The sequence below is a fragment of the Dermacentor silvarum genome, chromosome 8 (assembly GCF_013339745.2).
Source record: "Dermacentor silvarum isolate Dsil-2018 chromosome 8, BIME_Dsil_1.4, whole genome shotgun sequence".
Taxonomy (NCBI): Eukaryota; Metazoa; Arthropoda; class Arachnida; order Ixodida; family Ixodidae; genus Dermacentor; species Dermacentor silvarum.
The window spans coordinates 60,630,604-60,651,576 of record NC_051161.1 but is presented as its reverse complement, the minus strand read 5'-3'; the positions used below and the strand labels follow the sequence as shown (position 1 = coordinate 60,651,576).

The 20,973-nt window shown below is 47.7% G+C and overlaps 2 protein-coding genes across 2 annotated transcripts; both read right to left on the bottom strand.

Annotated features, from left to right (window-relative positions):
* Positions 1-448: 448 nt before the first annotated feature.
* Positions 449-4,206, bottom strand: LOC119462674 (uncharacterized). The gene is made up of 3 exons (XM_037723982.2): positions 4,106-4,206; positions 2,928-3,294; positions 449-911 (listed from the first exon to the last, which is right to left on the bottom strand). Exons 1-3 carry the CDS (start codon positions 4,143-4,145, stop codon positions 638-640), a joined length of 681 nt encoding a protein of 226 aa, XP_037579910.1. The 5' UTR covers positions 4,146-4,206; the 3' UTR covers positions 449-637.
* Positions 4,207-4,366: 160 nt separating this feature from the next.
* Positions 4,367-19,792, bottom strand: LOC119462155 (transcription factor Sox-19a-like). The gene is made up of 9 exons (XM_049672856.1): positions 19,608-19,792; positions 16,988-17,208; positions 14,123-14,269; positions 12,288-12,411; positions 10,926-11,233; positions 9,429-9,573; positions 7,473-7,598; positions 5,618-5,815; positions 4,367-4,380 (listed from the first exon to the last, which is right to left on the bottom strand). The coding sequence occupies exons 1-9, from the start codon at positions 19,630-19,632 to the stop codon at positions 4,367-4,369; spliced, it is 1,308 nt and encodes a 435-aa protein (XP_049528813.1). The 5' UTR covers positions 19,633-19,792.
* Positions 19,793-20,973: the final 1,181 nt, after the last annotated feature.

Below are 20,973 nucleotides of genomic sequence, written 5' to 3'. Positions count from 1 at the left end.
AGCCATCTGTGCCGGGGACACAGTCCGCCTTGCGCTGTATTTTCGCGGCTTAGTTTGCGTTGATGCAAGACGCAACACGAAGGTAAATGCGCTCGCTGCCACGCATCCTCACTCCAGCGTTTCCGCGGTCATCGAGCGAGACGTGATCATGCTTGCTTGTGCGCGCGTGACCATGCCTTAGTATGCCTATGTTTTCATGTTTATACGGCCGATAAATATACTATCCTTACTTCGTGTAGCTGTCCACTAATTTGCTATCGCAATTTATGCTTCGCCTTTCGGGTGAAACTGCGACGGGTGGCACTAAGTTCGACAGATTGCCGAAGGTGCAGTGTCCAGAATTTCTGGACTGGAGTCCTGACGAAGACAACTCCCGTTTTCGAAACGTTGACGCTGGCCTGAGATACTTACTTAAAGGGATAGGCGTTTCGAGCTTCCTGCATCAGGAACAACAGGCCTTTTCTCGGCTTTATTTTCAGCACATCGCTACATGTATGCAGCAGCCGCTGTGCAGACACGGCGCAGCGCTTGGAGCATCGCACACGTAAAGATCGTCAACAGCTCCCGGAGTTGTACTACGTCGCTAGATGCAGCTCCAGGTTCTGCTCGCGTGACAACCGCCACGAGTCTTGCGCGGCTACGTCGGACGTGGAAACTGCTGTGCGTTTCCGGATGCAGCCGTGTATGTCGGCGTCGTCGAGTGCTGCTGTTGAGGTGCCGATCGGCCAATCATCATCTGCATGGCAAGGTCGACGTCCGGACCGAAAGGGCCGCCCCACGATGCGCTCATCTGGTGCCATCCGGTCAGGTTCACGCCCAGCGGCGAAGGCTGCGGCTGCTGGGCAACTGCGTGTTGCTGCTGCTGCTGCTGTTGTACAGCCTGTTGCTGCACCAGGGGCTGAGAGTGGTACCTGCGAGTTATCAAGGAGGTCAGGTGGGTAGTTAAAGTAGAGTACTATTCCTGTTTCGGCGAGTATTAGGGCGCGCTGCTCAGTAAGAAGTCTCTATAGTGGTGTAATTTTTTAGGTAAGTAGTAAAGGTTGACATTATTAATATAGCTATTAATTCACACTTGGCAACTTTCGAATTTTTCGTAAGGCTTACGAATTTGGGCCCGTCATGATTTTACTTGCGTCAAGTCTTACGAACGATTAGCGATACATTTTCGCACGGCAGTCTTCGTACCTTTCGTTGAAAGTTTTATGAATGTGAAAGGATGCATGATGAATACTTGCTTCGAGCAAGTTTATACGAATTATTGAAGCAGGTGAAATTGGCAACAGCCAAGTCGCTGAGAAAGTCACTGTGACCTATACAAAGAGTTCGTTGCTTATTTGCTGTCTCAAGTTTGCCGCTGCTCGGTGTGCTGCGTCTAAAGTAAACTATTTTAACAAAGTATGCTGCTGGGCTAGTTGGCTTATGCTTGCGCGGAGTAATAAGCTCACGATTTAGACGGGATAATAATACAAGGGTCAGACGCTTGTCTCTTAGCACCTGTTTCTTGCCTGTCTCACTAGCTCGTCCAAAGTTAGCGCTTATTACTGCAAGAATAAAACATTTGTTACACAAGTGCGTTTGTATCACTGAAAATGCGTGTGCTCAGGGCAAGCTTAAAAAAAAAAAAAAAAAAGAGCCCTTCCACGACTGTGAAGATGGAAGCCAGCGAAGCTGTGACTATGTTGGGTGTGCTATAGTGAATTTATATATTATTATTATTAACTATATTGAGCGTCTTCGGCATGTTCGTCAAAGAGCAAGGACACCGGTGCCCGGCGCGAAGGCCAAATATTGCATTTGCTGCGCCAAGTCCGCCCCATAGTCATAGACTAGCGTATGAGCCACAGCGTCCATAGCCGCGACACACTGCAGGGCATCGTCAGGATCCTGGAGGATGTGGTTAAACGAGCGTCCGTCCCCATAGCGAGTCAAAAGGGCCACAGCTGGTAACAGAACTAGCGCAATATCTACGTCACGAGACAAAGGCGCAACGATTGGTGGGAGGTGTCGCCGCCGAGTACCGAGACAGTTGTGAAAGAGGCATCAGCGGTGGCGAGGGGTACTAAGGCGCAGTGCTAAGCGCACCTGTGCCAAGGCATAGTTGGCGGGAAACCGCCACGCGCATGGGGCCGAAATGATTGATCTACTTCCGGTCTATCTGCCTACTTCCGTTGCCGGACACGATCTCCTGGAACCTAGCCTATAACAGCTTGGCTGTAAAATAATGCGTGCTGTCTTTTAGCAGTGTTTTGGAAGCCAAAACGCTACTAAACCGCAGCAGGGAAGTTATGACTGAGTGCCATAAATGCGTGTTTTGGAAGGGAGTATGCCCTCTCGACGTTGCTAAGTGAAAGTTCTCGAAATTCGGCCGATCCTTTGAAATATAATTTTTATTTAATGCTGCCTATTAAGGTGTTGCATTGTGGTGAAGTTCGACAAATGGGCGAAGGGGCAATGTTCAGAATGTTTGGACATGATTTCATGTTTCTACATAACTGCACTTTATTGATGAGCTATATAAAACGGTCTAGAGTGCTTAAAGCTGTTTGTGTCAAATGTTTTTAGGGACTCCCATCGTATACACTTACAACTAAGACAGAGGCTGCCCTACCGTAATTATAAAATACCATATATAGGCCGTTCCCATATACTTCTCTTCGTAGCAAACCCGCTACATTATAGGCGAAGAAATAGTGCCTTAAACGGGACAAAGAAGACGACACACTATTCGCAACCGTAATGTTTATTAAGCGCAGGACACATTTACTAATCACACTCAAGATAAGACAACTCCTCTTTGAGAAAAGATCAAACCACCCAAAATTAGCATTCTGTTGTAGCTACAGCAAACATTTTGTCTAGTCCCGATTGGTTCGTTATACGATGGCTCTACAGACTGTTACGCTTATGCAACGGGAAACAGAACTGACCGGTCAGCAGTAGGTCCGCCGCGCGCCTGGTTCGAGCCGATGGTTGCGGGCTCCGGGAAGAGCGTCGGCGTGCCCACCACGATGGCGCCGCCACCGTGGCCCGCGGTAGCACCGATCAGCGCGCCGTAGGGCTGAGCACTGAAGCTCTGAGCACTGAAGCCCTGAGCACCGACGCCCGCGCAGCACACCTGTGTCGCGTAGGGACAGGCGGCGGCGGTGCCGGCCATCTCGTTGGAGGCCGCGAAGGCGCACTGTTGGAATTGGCCGCCGGTGTCCTGACGCTGCATGGGCTGGCCCGCTTCCGGTGGCCACAGCGCTGCTGCCACGTTGGAGGAGGCCGCAGCGTGTGCTGGGCCCCGATGCGGTGCTGAATGAGGCATCTAGCGCACACATCCTGTCGGCCAAGCCTACCCGCTTCTTAATATCGCTCGAAGAGTGGCGGAGACTTTCGTTAGACCACGCGAACAGCACTTACGAGAGCAGGCGATATATGTGTGGCGGTTCTTTCGTCCGTTCGTATAGAGACTGCCGCTGTGCCGCGGCTAGTGAAGTTTGATGCATGCGGCGAGGAGCATTGCTAGCAGCCGGGGGGCCGAGCAGAAAGATGCGCAATAGCTGATTAATTCTAAAGGTGCCGGCGTGGTTAGTCGTGGTGGTGTTGATACCGTGGGTGTGCGGTAACGAGCAGCAGCCCGAGAGCGCAAGCGTGCTGTTTAAAAGACACTACAGGCCAAATATATAAGCTACATTCATTTAACTTATACTCCTGCGCCAAAGCGTTTTCAAACAGTGTACAACATGGGGGAGTAGAGATAATCAGGAACGTTAACACGATCACGCTAATACTGTGCGACTAGGAACCTTGTTTTCTTTGCGTTGTTCAACCTGTATCCACGAACGCCATAGCTAACTTTCTATATCTAGGTGCCATTTGTTTATATATATATATATATATATATATATATATATATATATATATATATATATATATATATATATATATATATATATATTATTTTGCCTTATTACCTCCAGTTTGTTGAATTTACCCGTTTTGCTTGTAAACCACTCCCCTCTATAATGCCATATAATGGTTCCGAGGCTATGCTAAATAAATAAAATGAACCCGTAAAGTGACGGCAGGTATAGTGCAATAGCGCATTTTGTGGTTGTCTTACTCGCGGTCTGCTGTTGCAGACGGCTTGCTGTGGTCGGCATCGCGGTTCCGTTCAGAGCGCTCCTGGCGGCGTTGACGCTGTTTCTCTGCTGCTCGTGCTGCAATGCATGGGGAAGAAGGCCGCCATGGAGGGTGGTATTCGAGGGCTCTATCGCACGTAGAAGTTATATGGTAGGCGTTATGGCTGACGACGGCGCCGCAATATGTAACCAGCACTGCGGCATACGCCACCTCCAATGTTCCATCATCATCATCATCGTCATCACTTGATGTACACTGCAGGACAAAAGGCCCAGTCTCGGCGACCTCCAGTTAAATTACCCCTGTCTTAAGCCGTCTGTTTTCATCCCATGCCTGTAAATGTGCCCATTCCGTCACACTACCTAGCTGTCTGCCGTCATCTCATCAACTCATTTTTATTCTTCTGTAGACGTTTTATTGTATGTTTCCGCTGGTACATTTCCGTTAAGCTAAATCTTTGTTACAGCCTGTCCAGACGCGAACTTCCGCGTCTTCGGAACATCGGAGACAGAATGGGAGCAGCAGCGCAGGTATAGCGACGTCTAGTGACGTTGTATGAAACCCGATGCGTTAAGACAGAGACAGATCCATTGAAACAAAAGAGCACGCAAAGCCTGCTTATGGCATCGTAACTGATTGATGCGCGGCCGACAGCTGAACATGTATGTCAGCAGTATGCGACGCATAGGAGGAGTGGAGGAAAGGTGAAAGAGCAGGGATGCTTTTCTGGACGCGGTCAATTTGTGCCATATTGCCGAATACGCCATTTTGTCAGCTCTGATCGGCTCAAAGGTCTGCTACGCGCCTTCCGATTGGCTCAACGCCAACACGACGGAATTAAGAGTCAAGAATATGACGACCTCGGAGCGGGAAAGAGTAAATTAGAGTTCGCAACTCTCCGCGCAGACTTCGCATAAACATTTCAACGCGCTCAGCTGGAAGATGAAACGCGAACTACATGGTTTCCACCTATCACGTCTATCGTTTCTTAATTGTTGCAAGGCTGGCGTGCGAATAGCAGCCGCGTACCAGATTTCAACTAATCAGCGAATACGGCCAAGTTACAATGAGCCTCATTGAAACGTACACTAAAATAGAGCCGCACTCGATAGTGCTGACATAAAAGGGGCAAAGTTCTGCTGCCAGCCGTGATTAGGCACAATTGCCTTGTCTGTCGGTTATAAGGTGATAGTTAGCTCAAGAATCCGTAGCCAAGTGGCGGCATGACCTTCGCAGCGCTAGTTGCCTCAACAAGCTGGTCCTAATAACAGAGTAAACGTGTGTGCTGCACCGAACGGTGCCGTGTGGATTTCCCACTTCTTACTTGGTACTAAGTGAAGTCCGGGGCTACTGCATTTGGCATATTCCAGTACCAAATGCATGTACTGCTGAGGGGACCACGAGAAACAGGGAGTAAGGCGATATATTGAATAAATGGATTTCACTGCAACTAATTTCGCGCAGTGGCGTGCAGATACTGGAGTTGGCACACTTGCCTGCATCGTGCTGAAGAAATGCATCGAGCCAGATCCGGCTGATGCGTCGTGCCTGGTCGGTGGCATCAGCGGTCCTGGCACGGTGAAGTGGTGTCGGGCCACCGCGGGGGTCATGGCCGTGGGCAGTAGCAGGGGTAATGATGGCGCCAGGGCCGGAGGTCCAGCCGTAGCCAGAAGCGGCCAGCACAACACAGCTGCGTCGTGGCGCGCATAGTTCGTGATTGCACGCCTGCTTCGGCCACGAAGCAAGAGACAAGAATGTGTGCAGCGAATAGTGCAAAGTTGCTCGTTAGGAAACCTAAAAGCATTGAGACAGACACCACCAGAACGCGCTTCAGTTAATAAATGAACAAAAACTATGGCCTCCGAGATCAGGTGGCTCCACAAACGCGCATTCCCACCTCGGAGGTAATGTGAAATCTTTTAATTGTAGAAGGCGCCACACGGTTAGGGAGTCCTCAGTCCGGAGCTCTGCTGTTGAACTGTTCCACCAGGAAGCGTGTGGTTGTGCTAAGTTTAGGTGAGAAAGACCCCGTGCGGTGTAAGGAGGAAGCAATCAAGTCCATAGAGACAGTAGGAGCTATGTTAAGCCAGCCGTTCAAATTGTGAAGCGAGACCGTCTTCATGGGACACAGTCTCGCCGTTCTAGTGAATTTTCAGCTAGACTTGGGTGCCATAGCCTTTCCTCAGCGGAGAAAACGCGCATCTGGCAGATGGCGGATTTTTCAGCACATTTATCATTTTTTTAATGTATACTATAACGAACTTAAAGGAAATATTTGGCGGGAAGTAAATACTGAATGTTACAGGCTGTCTTCAAGAGAAAAAAAAATAATACCACTGACTACTTTGAGTGCGTGTGTTTCCTAATGGATACAGTACAAACAAATGTATCCGTGCCGAAATACTCTCAGGGTACATTTTAAACAAATGCGACAGCACACAACGTGCCCTTTCTACGATTTTCGGCGTCGTCGTGACGATGCATGCCTGTAATGCACCACCATTTGTATTTGCAAATGTCATCTATCTCGCTGAATTTTTTATTTGGGATCTTCTTTAAGCGAGACACTTTGCGAGAAAAGAAGAAATGAGAGCCCCTGCACCGTAGCGCAGACACAATAGAGAGTTTTAGAATAGGGGCCCCAAAAGTTTGGAGCCCCGAAAGAACTTTGCGGGTGTTAGCGTTGGGACATGCAGGGCTGAAAAGTTTTAGGATAGGGCTTGGCGGGGGTTTGACAATAACGTCTTGCGCTTGCAGCGCCACTACGGTGTCAAAGAAAAACTATTATAAATATTAAAATACCATTTTATGATAAGAAAAGTGATGTTGAGGAGGAGGAGGAAATAACTTTATCGAGTCCTGAGGAACCCCTCCCCACCCACTCTTGGTTATTCTATTAGCAGCAAGCGATTTGTTGCGCTTAATCTTGAGTAACTAACTTTACGTGCCTTCACCAGCCAAGCTAATCCACGTTAGGCCTACGAGCCATGAAATCGACGATCGAATTCGGAATCAGCGGCGTCTAATGAATAAATCTTCATTACACACGTTAGTCGAGAGAAAGCGATAACCGCAATCACTTCTCCTAAGCTTACGAACTTCACGCGTTACCATGAATCGAGCCCAGTTCGGTGCTCGGTTCGAGCCGTCGCTTCGATGGGCGCCGCCATGTTTGTTGACGCAAAGCTTTTGGGGCTCCCGCTAAATCAAGGAAATAGCGTGCCCGACGCAAAACCCAAACGCAGTTGGCGTCTCGCGCATGCGCAGTGGCTTGGACGCTATTTCTTTGGGGATCCAAAACGTTTGGGACCCCTATATTATAATTAAAGCTCTCTAATGACACGCACGTGTTGCGGCAACTCCCAAAGTCAAGTGAGCAGCTGCGGTCTGGGTGGTGTCGAAGAACCATCCCAGTTGCCGGGCGCTTCCGTCGGCTGCGTGCGGCAAGCCAGAACCGGTAATTTGTGGATGAGCTGCGGAGAAAAGGGGTAGATCACATTTGTGCTGCTGAGTTTACACAACAAAAACGACAACGGGGACGACGACAGCAGCAACAAACAACGACACACGACAACAAACAGCAGACGGCAACATAAACGACAACAAATCAGCTGACTTTTGAATCTCTAAAATTTATTTAAATGTCGAAAATGGAAAAATAGACCTCTTTAGAGCCGGCTATGCTATCACCATCGCCATCAGTGACACCAGCCAAGGGAACGGGCCGGGGGGGGGGGGGGGGGGTAACATTTTATACTGACTAGAAGTTGTTTTCGTCGTAACTTACAATTGCCTTTTCTTTAGCCTTTTATGCTTTGTGTTGATGTCCGATGATACCCGAGAGAGGAGAATGAACTTGGGGTATAGAAGTCAGTGAAGAAGTTCAAGCGGATTTGCAGAATTTATTCTCGAGGTTGACGAGTCTTCGCTTGAGACTTGGATCTTGAGTTTGAGTCGTATAGGTAAATGAATTTGATTTTGATTTTGCCCATCGTAAGGAGATTAGGGTGTATTCATGAGGACATTTTTTTTCATCTTCATTGGGATGCAATGATCATAATCATTATAACGTGTAAACTATATCATCAATTACACACACTTCATAAAGATTACGATTCGCATGAACGTCACCGATCATCCCCAAACAGAGGATGCGCCGCCATTTTTTTGCCTTATTTACGGGTTATCTAGTTGTGAGGACTTCCTAGAGGCATTGCGCGTATTCAAAGTAAATATACTATGTAGGCACGTGTGAGTGCTCTCCAAGTGGGAATACGAATACAAATATATCGTTTACTGCACCCGCTTCTTTTATTTCAGAATTTTGTACACTACTTCATCGGGCGGTCGAGACCAGCTATTCGACATGGTTCTCGAATTGAATAGCCAGTGTTCGAAATTCTATATGTCTTTTAGCGTGCTTAAAAATAATATTCTCTCCTACTTGGTTATAGGCAGGTTGAGTAGGACAAATGGGATCAATCTAAGTGATGAATCAATGATCACTGGCCCAGAAACGTGAAGTCACCGAATCAAGATTCAACGTCATCGTAGAACTATCCGAGAGGTTTGCGTGGTAATAAAATAAAGCGTATGAAAATTGTTCAAAAAAATCTTCGGTGTTGATAGCATTCGGCATCGTCTTTATTCGATTCGCACACCGCTTGTTGTAACCGTTATTTGATTTGTCTAGGATCTGTTTTCATAAGCCACTATTGGCATGCCAACGTCTTTCTGGCTTTGTTTCTATCATTGCTCCTTTTTCACACTATTAATAAAGACAACTTGTCAATTTGATATTCAAAGCGTGCATTTTCTGTATATTTGTACTCGAATGGAAAATTTTACTATTCACACAGTGAAAAATATGTCAACACCTTCTCTTGGGTTGATTCTCATTGAAACTCTTCACCGCCATATTTCAGCCCTGTAATGCTCAATGAAAGATCGGAACAAATGGTTTACATTTATTTCTGTCTATGAAGAGTATCTTTGTACAAAAAACAAAGGACAGCGAAATATAATTTTAGGTGCAATACAATTAGAATGGTAAACGATTAATTAGCAATTGGTTTGTTGAACTATCTACAGCTGAAACTTCGATCCAGCTTTTCAGAAATGCTACTATGGGACTTGTGTCAAGCTCCCCGCGCTTAAATAATTATTGATTCATCAAACTCAGTGTGGCATACATGATGCGTTGGACATTACAGGGCTAACTGAACGAGTCCGTTTGCAAATTTGAGCTACCGCACCTAATGCTGAGTCTATAGCGACTGGCGGGAGGGTGGTTGTGTACTTACGCACGGCGGCGCAGTCCCTGCCACAAGCGACCAGCGGGATCGGCTGGCTGAATGGGTGAACTGCAGCGGACTGAGCGATGGACGCAGTGGTTGCTGCGATGGCCCCACGCAGTGATGGGGCCCGAAGACCGGGGAACCGGTGCACCTGGCCGTGAAATCAATCAATCAATCAATCAATCAATCAATCAATCAATCAATCAATCAATCAATCAATCAATCAATCAATCAATCAATAAATAAATAAATAAATAAATAAATAATAAATAAATAAATAAATAAATAAATAAATAAATAAAATAAATAAATAATAGTTCAATACCGGCCCTGCCGATCGTGTCCCGACTTAACGATGGTAGTGGAATAAGGCGCCGTGAATTCGTAGGTTCTGTGTATTCATAGAGGCGCCATTTCTGGCAAATGAACACAACGCAGATTTCCCGAAAACGCTCCAGGCATTTTTCTTTCACCGTACCGAGTGGTTTAGATTTAAAGAAGCCGCCCTTCTGTGACGTGGCGTCAACTCGTATTCGCGAGCGGTGGTGTGTCTAGTGTACACCCGTCTTTCCTCGTTCTGGAGACTTCACTGTCGGCGAGCTCAGCTGTGTTGCTCGAAGGAAGCAACTGGGAACCACGTAACACTTTCGGCGTGAGTCAGAGATAGCGCGAATAAATTTCGCTGGTTGTGAAATACGCATACAGAATGCTTAGGATTTCAGGAGTGTATAAGAGAGAAATCAACAGGTTTTGCATAAATGCGACTGCTGACGCGATCGCAACTTAAACGCGTTTTTAAAAACTGGCTTCTCCGCAATGCGATATTTTGTAAGGAGAAGCCGACTTCACGGCCTAACGAGATTTACATACGACATCCACCACTTGACCGTAAAACAAGAGGACAAAAGTGCTTCATTCAGTTTTCATTCGCCGGCAGATCACTTGTCCGTTGCGAAACTGGGGGGGAGGGGGCTATTCTGTAAGAGTCGCCCTAGTGGACTGTCCATTTCGGCTGTCGCTGATTGGCTGGAGCTGTACGAGCGAGAAGGAGACTGGCTGGGGGCACCTGTCTCCTCCTTACTCGTGCAGCTCCAACCAGTCAGCAGCGGCCGAAATGGACAGTCCACTAGGTGGACTCTTACAGAATAGCCCCCCTGGTGGCTGTCATTAGAGTAAAAATCTGTTACACGTTTCTACGACCTATGTTGGGTGAGGGGCCGGTTGACTCTTTGCGGCTTGCATGCGAGCTTCGAAAGCGGTACATTCTTCTTCTTTCTGGGGTTTTACGTGCCAAAACCAGTTCCGATTATGAGGCACGCCGTAGTGGAGGGCTCCGGATTAATTTTGACCACCTGGGGTTCTTTAACGTGCACTACAACGCAAGCACACGGGCGTTTTTGCATTTCGCCTCCATCGAAATGCAGCCGCCGCGGCCGGGATTCGATCCCGCTACCTCGTGCTCAGCAGAAAGCGGTACATTCGAGGCATGCAGCATTGACGTACATTGTACGGGTGCGCGGCCGAGCGAGCCCACGCAGTGGCCGAGACTGTGGCCGTCGGCCTGGTTGGCGTTGCCCGACCGGCGCCCGAAGACCCTACAGCACTGGTTGCACGTCGTCTGTTCCTCTGCGGTAGAGGCAGCGAATGGGGTAGCTCCTGGTACTCCGGGCTGCTTCGACCCTGGGTCGCAGCCGTGGAAGTGCTTGGCTGCTGCTCCTGGTCCCCGGAGCCGTCCGTCATGCTGGCAAACGCTTTGGCCCTGCGCTCCTGCTCCTTGCGTTGGCGGGCCTCGCGTGGGTTGTAGACGTAGTCTGCGGGATGACGGACGGCAGTCTCAGTAACGCGGTTCGGCGCTATCCACAACACCGAGCTTCCTATATTCATTAATCGGAAGATCAATGAATATCCGTCTGGCTTTATATCCTTTCTTCTTTCAATAGGGCGCGTCTTTCGTGCCTCTGCAAAACTTAAGCCTCCGCGTGTGGCCCGCACATGCGCGTCGATACCGGAACAGCACGGCGGCGGCGGCGCGAATGCGCCTCGAGCGCCCGTATAGAAGTGACGCCACGGCACTGTTGCTAGCATCCGAGTGACGAAACTTGGCACGTCTTTTGAATAACATCTTTGAAGAGTGAGGATCCATATTTTATAACAGCTATTATTTTCTTCCATATATTTTGGCGGTAGTCGATGGCTTACCCGAAGCCTCAGAGATCGCGCTTTGAGCTACTAATCTCGGATGCCAAGACACTTCCTTATTATTATTATTATTATTATTATTATTATTATTATTATTATTATTATTATTATTATTATTATTATTATTATTATTATTATTATTATTATTATTATTATTATGTTATGTACTTACGCTCGCTGACGCAACGCGTAACCAATTTTGACGAGCGCATGTGGCAGTCGACTGAAAGCGTCGTGCTTTAGCGGGATTCGTTGGCGGAGTTGCTCAACTTGCAGTATTTTAAAGACATTGGTCCTGCCTTTCCTTGTGTCGTCCCGTTACAGCGGTCTTGCTTTTCATTTGCTTGAAGGCTTCGGTGCAAATGTTGACGCACCAGCAGCGACATTTATGTGAAAAGTAACAACTGTATTGCAACTCATACAGTCATCATGATCATCGAACTATACTGCGCGAGCAAAGCATATCTTCGCATATCTGTTCATAATCACTTGTCTCCAATTATTGTTAACAGAAAAACAGTAACGCTTATAGCTTTCTGTAAATCAGCAAACAACCTCCGATTACCTAACAATTGAAACTATGATTATAGTTCATGTAATATTCCAGTGCTTCCTTAAGTTTCTAATTATTTATTCAGTCATCCACTAGCGATGGTAAGTAAGTACCTGGGTATTTTCTTCTGTGGACAGCAGCAGCTTCGGCCGCCTTGCGTTGGTACGGCTCCTTGTCTGCGGCGCTGAGGGAACGCCACAGCTTTCCCAGCCGGCTGCTGACGCGCTGGTTGTTCTCCTGCGCAGGGTGCCGGCCGATAGGCAGGGTGTTATTACGTCATGGCTGTAACATTGCTGAAAGCTCGATTTAATGACATTACGAAACGCGCTTACAGCTCTAAGACATTAATACGAGATGCAGAGGACGGGACGTTAGATATCAGCTGGCTTCGCTGTGCTGATGACTACGTGCACGAAATGCACGATTGCGTCAAACATCGGGAATAGATAACACACACACACACACACACACACACACACACACACACACACACACACACACACACACACACACACACACACACACACACACACACACACACACACACACACACACACACACACACACACACACACACACACACACACACACACACACACATATATATATATATATATATATATATATATATATATATATATATATATATATATATATAAGCGTGCTCGTCTCGCACCCCCCCCCCCCCCCGGGTTCCGATTCCCACCCAGACAAAAGCGAACCAAATTTTCTTTTCAAAGCCGTTAATTTACTTTGTTTACAGGAAGGTCCCTGAGAAATTTGACGTCAATCCGAGAATTTTTTTACGTGTTTTTACTCTTTGCGGCGTCGGCCATTCTTTGGTACCACCTTTCAGTCAAGCGACGCCGAGAGATTTTCGCGTAATGGGGCATATAATGCTTCCGCATTAAAAATCATCGTGTTCATGTGATCAACTTGTTTACTCGAGATCCCTGAAGATGTGTTAATGCAGTTGTAGCCTTGTTACACGGAAAGGGCCTCGTTTATCAATCGTAGTGACAAATGGAATAGCAAGAACGTACACTTCGCTTTATACGTACCTAACTCACGAGTGCAAATTGAGAGGGCCACAAATCAGTTAATCAGGTTTATCAAGCCAATTACAGTCACAAAAAAAAAAAAACTTGAGTGCTTCAATGCATAAAACACCGTTTTGTTAGGAAAGTTACTGGAACGCCAACGCATTTCTCAGCAAAGTTCGGGAATTAATATCTCGAAACTGGTGTCATCCTGCGAATTCGTTCCAAGTGGATCCGCCTTGCGAATTATATGGCAAGAATTTGTAAATTACAGTATGGGCCATAAAAGTAATTAGTTAAGAACTTAATTAGTGAATTTTCATTTATTACTCGAATATTGATTTAATTTTTTTCTGCAAGTAATGTCCGCTTCTTCGAGTAAACCGACTCATTGACTACAATTGTGCTATCTGCCATAGGCAACCTTTAATTTTTTTTAACACGAAAGTGTTTTATGCCGGGGTCCACCAAGACTTCACTGACGTATTTCCGTATTCACACGAACATACACGAACATAATAACCATAAGAAAAAGTTTGCAAAATTTGGTAACGATAGATCGTTTTTGCGCCACAAACGCATGCAGAGAGCTGACGCGCCTTATATATCTAACACTCCTCCGTGTATACGAGCAGAAAAGAGAAGTACTGTGACACTAACGCGCACCGACAGTGAACGCTTCGGTGGTCTCAGCACTACGACGCCTCGATATTCGAAGGGACGCTGGCATCAAGAAGCACTACCAACGCCACCTAGGTGGCGTTGGTAGTGGCGTTCACCGTACTCAGCACAGCGGAGCGTGGCCTCCGCAATTAGCTCTGAAAATGTTTCTGAAGTTGATCGCGGAGGCTGCAATTATAGTTGTTCGCTGAAACACTCGGTATAAACGGGTAACGCGCTGCACTTACGTTTGGGTTCTCAGCAGCCACCAATCGCCGCCTCTCCTGCGCAAACAGCATGAAAGCATTTGGAGGTCGCGGAATGCGCGACCGCAGCTGGTAGCTGTGTTGAAACTCGCTGCTCATCGACGGACCCGGAACGCTGAGATCGACGACCTGCATGGAACACGTAGGTAACCGAAAGTGTGGATATAATGATTATCTATCTATCTATCTATCTATCTATCTATCTATCTATCTATCTATCTATCTATCTATCTATCTATCTATCTATCTATCTATCTATCTATCTATCTATCTATCTATCTATCTATCTATCTATCTATCTATCTATCTATCTATCTATCTATCTATCTATCTATCTATCTATCTATCTATCTATCTATCTAACCATTTATCTAAGTACTAATCTATATGCTGTTTCGTTGTACAGATTTCAAGAATAAGATTCTTGCCTGCAAGAATAGTTTATGATCATTCATTGACTTTGAAAAGGTCACGTTTACAAGTAGATATATGACTGGCTATTCTCTTCAGAAAAGGAGTGTTTTGTTACGACTGTGTCTATGTCAACACACATGTCACAGCACATAAGTGGCCTACAGTCGGTCTTTGCAAGGGCAGTTATACGCGCTTTTGTTGAATACGCCACAGCAAAGTGCGTGTGCCAACTTGGCTGCACACCTCTATGTCTTCCGGTATTACGGTAAACGTGCACGCCAAGTCTCAGCTTTGTCAAAGTTTTCAGACCATTTCAGAACACCGGTAACACAGGAGGACTGCTACATTTTTTATTGCGTGAGTGTTCTTATCAAATAAAAATGTCGCAGTTTCACCTGAAAGGCGAAACATCAATTGCGACAGCAAATTAGTAGAGAGCTATACGGAGTAAGGATAGTAGTTTTATCATCTGTATAAACTTGGAAATGTAGCATCACCAGCAAAGCGCAGAACTGTTGTCGGCGCCGTCGGCGTTTTGCCCGCGTTCGCACCGAACGCGCGCGGCGTTGGTGAGTGTTGCCGGTGCCTCTGGGGGCAGCTCGGAGGTTTTCGGCGAGATCAGAACGGGACCACGGCCGCTGGATAAAAAAAAGGTGCGGCCTGCCGCGTCGGGCGCGTTGCAATGGGAGCGAATGTGACAGCCGTAGTTGCATTGTCGGCCGCATGGCTGGGCCGAACGGCGCTAGTCATCGGCGATGGAACGCGCCGTCGGCTGCCACGCACGACGACGTTCCAAGCGCGTTTCTGACGCATTTGCTATGCCGGACAACAGCCCCTGACGTGTGGCGCCGAGGCGGATCACACCGTTTTCGGTGCACGCGGCAGGCCGCACCTTTTTTTTTTTTTTTTTTTTTTTTTTTTAGGGGCGAAGCTCCTTATAGCGGCACCCGTTCCGTCCCCGTCGTCGTAGTAGTAGCGTGAAACCAGTAGTGTGTAACCAGTAGTGTGTAACCAGTCTGAGAAAAATGAGAAAAAAATTCCGAAGTTGTGTCCGTAGCGCGGAATCGAACCAGGGACCCCTCGCTTCCGAGCGCGCGGCGTTAGCCCACTACGCCACGAAGCGGACATGGACACACGCACCAGGATGGCAATAAATATCCAACATTAACGAAAGGCCGCGTTTCTAGCGCGTTTCTAATGCGTTTGTGCTAGCGCGTTACGGCCCGTGTAAGAAGCTGGTGTAAGACGCTGTGGCCTCTCCGCCTTACCTTCAACGCGTTTCGAACGCGCTGCCCAAGGCGGTGGCAAGTCAAGTTAAAGTCGAGGAGCGTTTATGAATACGGGGGGTATACTCTCTCAGCAGTCATGTGATGGCGTCGGCAAACGCGGTGCACGTTCCGGCATGTGTAAATGGCTGCGTAAGACGCTGTGGCCGCTCCCCCTTACTAGAGAGTACTGCACGTTTCTAACGCGTTTGTGCTAGCGTCCCCTTAAGCGGGAGATCCGATGATTCCCTCCGGATCGCAATTGATGCTTCGCCTTTCAGGTGAAACTGCGACAACTTTTTTTATCCAGCGGCCGTGACGGGACACTCGTCGAGCAGCGTCGAAAGTCTTTACCACCTTCTCGCCTCGCAACATTTTTATATATATAGGCATTTAGTGCCGCAGCTAAACGTCGCCTTCCCTCCCTCCCTCCCGTCCCCCCACGGCCTTTCGCGTGACGGAAAAAGTCGCGTTTGCTCTATATATATGGTGATTGTAAAGGAGGAAAGAGACGCTTAATTCTGCAGCCCTTCAGGGAGCACGGCGCAGAACGCGCGTTTGCTCTCCGCCGTTCGTTCGCTCCCCGTGAAAGCACGCGTCCCTCGCGCGCTTTCACTCGCACATACAGCATACGGCGCACGGCGACGATTTCATCGCCATTGACGTCATAATGAACATCACGGCGATGGTGACGGCGACGCCGACGGCAGAAATCCGCTTTGAGTGTCCATAATAAAAATGATAAAAACACCGAATGTTAACAATTATGTTGCTGCCAATGCTTTATAGAATATATGATAGGTCACCGCAGCGTTAGCTTTGTGTGCTCTACGGTTAAACTTTGCGTCACAAAATGTCACTAGAAGCGTTGCTGCTACCGTACGCCTTCTCCGCCGGTAATACGGTATTCCGCAAATGGTAATAAATTTACGGCCAAGCACTGCGTGGCCAGAGACGAGGGCACACCTATGTCGCCCCCCCCCCCCCTCCTCCCCGAAATTTGTTATTACGTGGCGTACCCAGGCCCCCTCCTTTACTCGTTCCCGGTAAAATGCCCCCCCCCCCCCCCCCCCCGCCCGATTAAGAAAATAAAGAAAAAAAAAGTTTCTGGCTACGCCACTGCGGCCAAGCTAAATCTCTCGAGTTGTTACTTCACATCTGCGCGTACCACATCAAACTCCGGCATCGAAGCCTCTGCTGCTGCGCTATCTCTTACAGCAGGCTTGAGCTGCTGGTCCTCTGCCGCGGCGGAATCGGCAGCCGACGACGATGCATGACCATCGCCGGGACCTTCGGTTACGGAGCCAAGGCTGTCCAGGAGGACGAAGGACGAGTTGCTGCTCACCGTCGAGTCATTGTCTTGGTCGTCATCGTCGTCCAGAAAGGTGGCTGCAGCGACAGCGGTCACCTCATCACCAACGCTGTTCATATCAGGTAAATGTTCACATCAGGTAAAATGTTCACAAGAGTGGACGCTTGGCTCTGTTGATATTGCCTTGCTTAAACCAAAGAGCGCGAAAGAACACAGTCACAGAGATGAGTGGAGCACTGTGGTGTCCATCTCTGCCTCTGTATTTTTTTCGCGATCTTGGTTTGAGTAAAATGTTCAATTGGTGTTACGTGTTTAGCGGATGAAGCCAACGGACAATGTAGCCGGGGAAAATGACAGGGGTATTTAAGTGTTCTTTTACAGCGAAGCTGTATACCTCTCATTGGTAGGAAATTTTCGTGGCGTAAACACATAACTTCATACCCCATGCCAGCTCTGGGATAGCTTCGCCGAGCTGGGGGAGAGAGCTGAGAGAGAGAGTGAAAAAGCAGAGTATAAAAATAGCACCGCGCAGCTTAGCGGATGCGAGGTGGAGAGGAGCAGTGAAGGCATGTGGTAGTGGGAGGCGTGGAGCTGCTGCCGACGCCGATCGCGTTTCCCCGCGTGCGCGCCCCTGCGAACGCGCCTGGTGTCCGTGACTGCAACCCATGCCTCTGGCGGCGGCTCGGCAGGTTTCACACGAGACAACTGGACACTAGTTGCTTCCGGAAGACTGAAGCGAGAGCTAGGGAAGCTGAAAGCAAGCGTCGCAGAAGAGAACCTCCCGAGTTTAGATTGAGGGAAGCCGAGAGTTCACATAGGCAAAGAAATGAAGATCCGGAGGGCTTGTGAACGTGGCCGGATGAATTCATCGCGATACTATGCGGAACATCGTGAAGAAATCCTGAGTGCCAGGAAACTAAGTGTGTGTTTTGCCACTACGCTTAACTAGGCTTTCCCCAGCTCCGCTGGTCTCTTGTGTTTGGGGTAGCAGAGCCACGCATAATTTTTACAGCAAAGCTGTATACCTCTAGTTGGTCGGATAATTTCGTGGCGTAAACCGAAAACGCCAGGTTAACAATTGAAGGCGAACGGCATATCTTTCTTTGCAATCAGGCATACAGTGTATATATATTGGCTGACTAAATGTCTACTATATATATATATATATATATACTTAGTGACGCGTCACAACGCTTTCATATATAAAAGGGAGCCCCATCTAGCAACTCGTTCAATTTATTCCAAGACTTCCATGGGTAGACCACGGAAATTAAGGACACCAGAAGAACAGCGTGAATACAATGCTCGACCCTTTGTGGTGTTTGATACAGCTTCGTTGGATATTCACGTTCGCAGGGCGGGATGGCGGCCAATTTTTTTATTGGTCCCAAAGGTGTCCCACATACGCCACCATGGCCGTGGGTGGCGCTGGCTAACACTCCGACGGCTAGGTTTTAGTACACATACACTGCCTATATACACATACTAGAACTGCCTATATAGGTAGTTCTATATGTTGCTCACAACAAAGCTCACAAATATGTAGACTGATATATGTGCCGTAAAGCAGTTAATTAGAACGTTAATTGGCGTAATTGTGTTAATTAGTCAATTAAGCATTTTGATTTCCTGTATAGTAATGGCCGCCTCATGTAGTAATTGTAATTTAGATGAAGGCGATTTAAAAAAATGGTGCAGTTAAAAACAAAACCTCCTGTGAGAGATGGAGCTATTTGCTGGTATTCCATGAACCTGTTTGCCATGAACAACCTACCTGACCGGCTGCTTTCCGCAGCTGCCGGCAGGCGGCTGCACAAGTTTTGCTAGCCCCGTCGCCGCAGCAGCTCGCATCCCCATAAGTCAGGGAAATTTGCACTTTTTTCTTTAAAACGAGCCAATTAACTGTGGTAAGTGTTATACCAAACGAAGCGGGCCTCAAAATGTGATCGTTCTGCAAAATTTGAGCAAGAACAGCACAGCGGTGAGCGCAAAATATTTTTACGAACAGGCGCCACGAAATATTCAGGACCCTGTATACCTTTCTTGCGTTCTTTTGTAGAACCGGCGGTTTGCGTCCCCCAACTTTCCGTATGCAAAATCTAAAACTCCCCAATGCCTTGAAACGCCCACCAACAAGCCTTTTTCCCAAGAATAAACGCACAGGTGGGCCCCGAAGCATGGCCTTCGAGATTGGGCGGCGAACTCGGAGGCCATGCCCGAAAGTAAAGGAGGGTTGGCGTCAGAAGAGGTTGGCTTATTGCCACGGCTGGGAATTCCTTCCATGCACGTTTACGCCGACCAGCAAAAGCGGCGGTGGCGCGTTGGTGGAAGGACGTTAGCCGAGGCTAGGTGCCTGACGTCATCCTTCCTCCATGGCCGCGGGAACCACTGGGACACGACCGACCGGTCGCGCGCAGGGCAGAGTCAAACGCCATGGACCCCCCGCCCCCTGCGATCGCGGTGCACTGCAGCTTACGTGTTTGCAATCCGGACGGCTTCATGGCGATCGAGGCCTCCGGCAGGGTCGCGGGTCAGGGGCGGTCGGTCCCGACCGGAGTCCAGGCGAGAGGACCCCCGATGTTGCTGGAAGCGGGAGCGACGGTATGACGGGACCTCGGCAGAAGGGCGCCTTGATTCCAGCACGCAGGAACGAGCGACCGCGCGAGGGTCGTGCGTTCGAGGACGAAGTGCACGCGCATTCCTTGCTCGTGTCTGTCGGGTTCCAAGGGTCTTTTACCGAAAAAGGAAACAGGGCTGGTGCATTCGTTGTTTTGTTATTGCAAATTGCAATGCGACAGCTCCGCCTGCCATTGAACACTGCAGTACGTACTGCTGTCTTTCGGAGCTTCTGTGCTTTGACACTGACACAGGAATGTATGCAGCGCCATAGAGAAATTTATTGTTGAACCAAACCGATTTATTTGTTAATCATAATATTCCATTCATCTTTACCTTATTGCCACATGTATATATATATATATATATATATATATATATATATATATATATATATATATATATATATATATATATTGAATGACTGTCCCCGGAATCGTCTTAGAATTTACTCGCTTTAATTTATTCCCCAAAATTATAGATTTTATCATTTTATTCACTTAGCACATATGTAAAATCTGCCCGATTTTTGGTTTGGTCAATCCGCGTGAGTGGGTATGTACGTGCCAAAGACGTTAAGGCCATCATCATCATCATCTTCGTACGATCATCTTCGAGCGCAACCCGAGAGGTGCCATCGAGCCAGCTACTGCGGAAGAAGACGACGCTGGAGCCAATGCTGATGATGATAGTTCTCTGTACATAGGTAATTTCGCCTAGCCAAGTACGATTTCGCCTAGACATTTAAAGCTTCGCTTAAAAAAAAAAAAAAAAAAAAAAAAACACTGCTGTTTCTCTGGGAACCTGTTCTCTTAGACAGCGCAATAACGATGTTTGCTCGACCACTGAGGAATTGCGATTTCCCCGCTAAATTTTACTGGACGATTCCCTCGCTAAAGGTTCAATACATTAAATAATTTTCCGTTGATTCTTTCCTCAAAATGTTTCCTTGGTTTTCTAGAAAGGAATAAATGCCTTTGTTAATTTAATCTTATTCTTGGCCAGGCCAACAGTGGGCATGCGGCATATTTACAAGGAAAATAACAAATAAAAAGCCAGCGTGCCATAACGTGCCATGGCGGGCCTGCATACAAAATTCGGCCTCTGGTTCTATTAGAACGAGAATCATTACGTTTATGTCTTGGGCTTCCTAAATTCGTCGCTAACAATATATTATATCAAGAAGCACGCTTGCCTTCTTCTTATCATGTGATTTCATATCCTAA